The 5,000-nt window shown below is 55.2% G+C and overlaps 1 protein-coding gene across 11 annotated transcripts in view; it reads right to left on the bottom strand.

Annotated features, from left to right (window-relative positions):
• tanc2a (tetratricopeptide repeat, ankyrin repeat and coiled-coil containing 2a) overlaps positions 1-5,000 on the bottom strand; it is a 101,136-nt gene that overhangs the window by 3,746 nt on the left and 92,390 nt on the right. For all 11 annotated transcript variants that reach the window (XM_081716545.1, XM_081716549.1, XM_081716543.1 and 8 more), the window contains 4 exons: positions 3,111-3,202; positions 2,513-2,659; positions 1,594-1,694; positions 1-1,161 (listed from right to left, as the gene is read on the bottom strand). The exon at positions 1-1,161 is cut by the window's left edge and continues 3,746 nt beyond it. In XM_081716545.1, coding sequence (XP_081572671.1) covers positions 1-1,161; positions 1,594-1,694; positions 2,513-2,659; positions 3,111-3,202 — 1,501 coding nt within the window. The remainder of the gene's footprint in view (positions 1,162-1,593; positions 1,695-2,512; positions 2,660-3,110; positions 3,203-5,000) is intronic.

Below are 5,000 nucleotides of genomic sequence, written 5' to 3' on the forward strand. Positions count from 1 at the left end.
GGGCGCCTGAGGCCGTGGGAGTTCTCGGGCGAGCCCAGCTGGGCCTGCCGCTCCATCTCGTGGGGCGAGACCGGGTAGTAGGCGGTGGACTGGCTGCGGCTGATCTGAGCCGTCTGGTTGTAGCGGAGGCCCCCGGCGCTGGGCCGGTACGCAGACGGGGGCCTCTGAGAAAGCTCTTCCTCCAGGGCGCTGGGGTCCATGCTGACGGCCCGGGGGTACAGCCCCGCCGCGCTCAGGCTCCCCTGCGCCTGCGTCGGGGCGGAGTAGCTAAATTCCCCGAGCTCCTCCATGTCTCCAGGGCAGCGTGTGCTCATGGAGTGGGCCTTCTGGCTGTAAGCGCCGCTTCCCAGCATGGTGCCGGGCTGGTTGGCGCGCACAATCTGGGCCTTGGCCGGCTGCAGCCACTGGCCCTGCGACGGCGGCGATACCGGCTGCGGGAGCTGGAAGGAGCGCTGACTGCCCATCTTGGAGAGCGGCGACTTGGGCCGACCCGAGAGCTGCTCCGGCTGGTACCGGCCGGCGACAGAGGCCGACTGGGGCCGGTAGGGGCCCACGTTCTCGGAGGTGGAGCTGGAGCGGTACTGAGGGCCCCGTCGCAGCGGGGAAGGCGGAGGACTGAAGTGGTAAGAGGAAGAGGAGGAGCTCTGGTGGGCGGGGGAGGCGTGAGGGGGGCTCGCGTGGTAGTGGGAGCTCTGGTGCGTGGGAGAGAGCGACGGCGACGTGGACTGGTAGCCCTGGCGAGTCGGAGAGGGCATGGAGGCAGGGCTGGGCCGGAGGTCGAAGGCCTGGCCCATGGAGAGGTAGGGCGAGTCCCGGTGGCTAGGGGACGGAGGCATGTTCTGAATGACCGGCAGGCTCGGGGGACTAGAGCGTGGCTCGGCGGTGACACCTAGTGGCAGACCCTCCGAGTCACGCTCCAGGTAATGGTCGTCCTCTTCGAACAGGTCCTGCACAGGCTCCATGTCTGAGAGGCGGGGCTCCAGCACGGGAGGCAGGGCCATGGGAGGGCCTTGGGGCGGGGAAGGGGGCGCGTCCAGCTCCTGCTGTTGTGCGACCTGCTGACACTCCTCCTCCACGCGCTGGAGCAGGCGTCGGATCTCGCGGTTGTTGGGACACAGTCGCGTGGCTTCATTCAGGTCCTCCAGGGCTGCGTGGAATTGCCTAGAGACAGGAAGAGAGAAAGAAACAGAGAGGGAAACAGACATAAGCACACTTTGGGGCTCTGTAGAAGCACGCTAATAGACATTTTTACGGTGGCTACTTATCTGAAACATGAGTACTGAGTGCATTTTCAAACCCATGGACAAAATACTACATCCTCTCAAGAGGAGGTCTTCCAAACAAAATTGTCTGCACGAGCACTAGCTATGTGAGTGCCACTGATAAAGAGAAAGGTTAGCTGAAAAACGCAACAGGTGGGACAGATGAAAAGCCTGCAAGGGTAAAACAGAAATAAGTTGATGCATGAAAATGAACCTGAGGTTCCTCATCCTTACGGTAACCTGGGGGTCCCCCCATCATCACTCAGACCAAACAGCAGTCATTATGGTAGTGCTCAAGCCCCGCCTCCCTGCTACAGGTTGCTACGGTTACCTGCTGCTGCGCTTGGCACGGGCTCGCGCGTAATAGGCCTCATAGGATTTGGGTTTCAACTCTAGAGCCCTGGAGGCAAACTCCTCAGCCATGCCAAAGTCCTGCAAGCAATAACAAGGCCAACGGTCATACACAGGGCCATACAGGGTGTATGGTGCCAGGCATGTGCGCGCACACACACACACACACACACACACACACACACACACACAAACAAAAACACACACGTGCCCACGTACATACAAAAGGACATACAAAAACAAATACACATGTGCCCATGTACATACAAAAACTAAATATACACATGCGCACACACACAATAAAAACACTACATACATATGCTCGTGTTCAAAGAATATACAAACCAAATGAAACAAGTCGCACACATGCATATTTACATGCAAGCAAAGACACACAGACAAGTATAACGCAGAGATATACTTTACAAAACATGACACAAATAGGCCAAAGTATCCATACACAGTGATATAAAGAACACACACACACTCTCTCTACAGGGACAGCCGAACACCGTAAACACTCAGACGCTACCATCAGAAAAGTCTCTGGCCAGGCTCAAAATCAGACTCTTTGATGTTTTACTTCTGTCTGACAGACTCACGAACTGACAAACCAAAGCAAACCACGGGTGAGGGATGGAAGTGATGATGTAGTGCAGATGTCTAGACGGCCTTGGAATCACCCGATGATTTCAAAGGGACTCAAAATGCTCTCATGAGGGTAAAAAAAAATGACAGTGCTCCATGAAACGCCTTGTGCTGGGTTCCCGCCGAGTGTGGAGGATTCTGAGCGTTACGTCTATTAGAGGTCATATCGTTGTGCGTGCGGATGGCGGCCTACGGAGGCGAGGCCGGGCCTCGTGACAGCCTGGGAGGGGTCGGTAGTCCCGCGTACTCACGTTCATTTTCCGGCGGCAGCGGGACAGGTTGAGGAGCAGCGAGACCTTGAGTTCGCGGAAGCTCTTCAGGTCGTCGGCGAGGCCCTCGCGCGGGAACTTCTTGAGGGCGCTCTGGTAGCGCTGAGCTGCCTCCTTCACCTTGCCCTTCTGCAGGGGCAGAAAGCATTGTCTGAGAGGCCCCTGACCGCAAGGCTTCTGTTACTTACGACTGCGGACATCTCGCAAACTCTACTGGGATTTACCTAACTCATGACAAAACAGTTCTTTCCATACTTTATTAGGAACTAGCCAATCACAGTAAACCTTTTAAACACTTAAAACTTCAAAACATTTAAAAGGCATGTCAATTTAGCCATGAGTTTTGTAACATACAGTGTGATTAGAGGTTCTGATATAATTCTTGTTGCCTACGCTGGAAAGTTCAGAACAAGGAAAAAACATCTCCGGAACTTTCCTGCCCTTCTGTAAAGCGTGCCTTAGTGTTTTCTTTGGCACAGTGTTTCTGGTTGCGGTTGATGTTTTTTTCCCGATTAGGTGGTGGCCCTGCAGAACTGCCCGTGTGCACACTGGTCAGCTGGACCTGGTTAACTGGACCAACCTTGTAGAATCCGTCTCCTTCCTCCATCAGCTTGCTGAGGAGTACGATCATGATGTCGGGTTTGGAGGTGGCCATCGCCCACGTGGCCGGACCTGCAAGGGGCAGGAAGAACACCGCGTTACCCTAGCAGCCCCGCCCCACTCCCTACCGACCCCGCTCCTACTTCCTACCGACCCCGCCCCTACTCCCTACCGACCCCGCCCCTACTCCCTACCGACCCCGCCCCTACTCCCTACCGACCCCGCCCCTACTCCCTACCGACCCCGCCCCTACTCCCTACCGACCCCATGGAGGCGCGACAAGGTCCTCCACCATTGTCTAAGCACGGAGAGACGTATGGGGGTATTTTTCATATGGGACGTGACGGGGGTCCTGGCGGGAGGCCCAGTAAAGCGTGTGGTTCTCCACAGCTCAGCGCTTTCCCCTGAGATGTGGCTGCTCAGATTAGGCAGGTGTTTTAGCGCACGGTAAAAGCTGTGCGTTGTAGGAGCCGTCCAGGCCTGGAAGTGACCACCTTAAGGGAATAACAGGGGATAACGATTGTACCCGTTAAGGGAAGGCTCGAATGTGCTTCTGAACGAAGCTCGTGCACGTTATATATAAACCCCGCATCTGACAGTCAACGAGACGGTAAATGTGGCCAATCCCATAATGTCAGTAGTCCACTGACGAAAGAGACGGACTGTTAGGATGAGATCACTCACAGCCAAAAGAAAAGGACATACGTCCCTGTGGAAGAGGTCAGAGGGAACAACTAAACATGGCCTGGTGCTCGGAGGGGCTTGGGATTATACGTGGGGCCACCCGAGACTCTGGATTAGGAATACATCGGCTAGATTATCAGACAACGAGCAGAGCAGGAAGCACAGAAGGCCATGCAGAAAGGGCGGTGTCAGTGCGGGCTTGAGGAGGGAGATTTATTAGATTGACACAAAGTGTTAAACCGGGTGAGCAGCTTATTGGGCGTGTGGAGATGTTCCAGCAGACATGCACTCATGCGCAGGGGTGTGTGTGTGTGTGTGTGTGTGGTTAGGGCTGCAGGCAATCTTCGCCTTAGTTGACTTTGTAAGCACAGTGATTGCTTTCATCATGCTCACTGATAATGGAGAAGGGGCACGGATCAGGGTTCTGACCGGTCCGAGAGCTCTTACACAGTTACGGCATGCAAAGGGACCACAGAGGGGGCACACAGGGGCAGAATGGAGGGGGTGCATTCTAAATGGCAACGGGGGACACAGAGAGGTGAGGGGGTTTGGGCTTTACCTCGGGCCCCGCAGGGGAGGGTCTGACATCCTGCTTACGGAGACAGGGGAGGTGAGGGGGGGATCATGTGCGCAAGATCGACAGGGGGTGGGGTGAATGACTCGCCATTCCGCGTCAACCCGGTGAGACAGAGAGAGAGAGAGAGAGAGAGAGAGAGAGAGAGAGAGAGAGAGAGAGAGAGAGAGAGAGAGAGAGACAGAGAGAGAGAGACAGAGAGAGAGAGAGAGACAGAGAGAGAGAGACAGAGAGAGAGAGAGAGAGAAAGAGAGAGAGAGAGAGAGAGAGAGAGAGAAAGAGACAGAGAGAGAGAGAGAGAGAGAGACAGAGACAGAGAGAGAGAGAGAGAGAGAGAGAGAGACAGAGACAGAGAGAGAGAGAGAGAGAGAGAGAGACAGAGAGAGAGAGACAGAGACAGAGACAGAGAGAGAGAGGAGAGAGAGAGAGAAAGAGACAGAGAGAGAGAGAGAGAGAGAGAGAGAGAGAGAGAGAAAGAGACAGAGAGAGAGAGAGAGAGAGAGAGAGAGAGAAAGAGACAGAGAGAGAGAGAGAGAGAGAGAGAGAGAGAGAGAGAGAGAGAAAGAGACAGAGAGAGAGAGAGGAGAGAGAGAGAGAGAGAGAGAGAGAGAG

The sequence above is a fragment of the Electrophorus electricus genome, chromosome 6 (genome assembly GCF_041902795.1).
Source record: "Electrophorus electricus isolate QZ-2024a chromosome 6, ASM4190279v1, whole genome shotgun sequence".
Lineage (NCBI taxonomy): Eukaryota > Metazoa > Chordata > Actinopteri > Gymnotiformes > Gymnotidae > Electrophorus > Electrophorus electricus.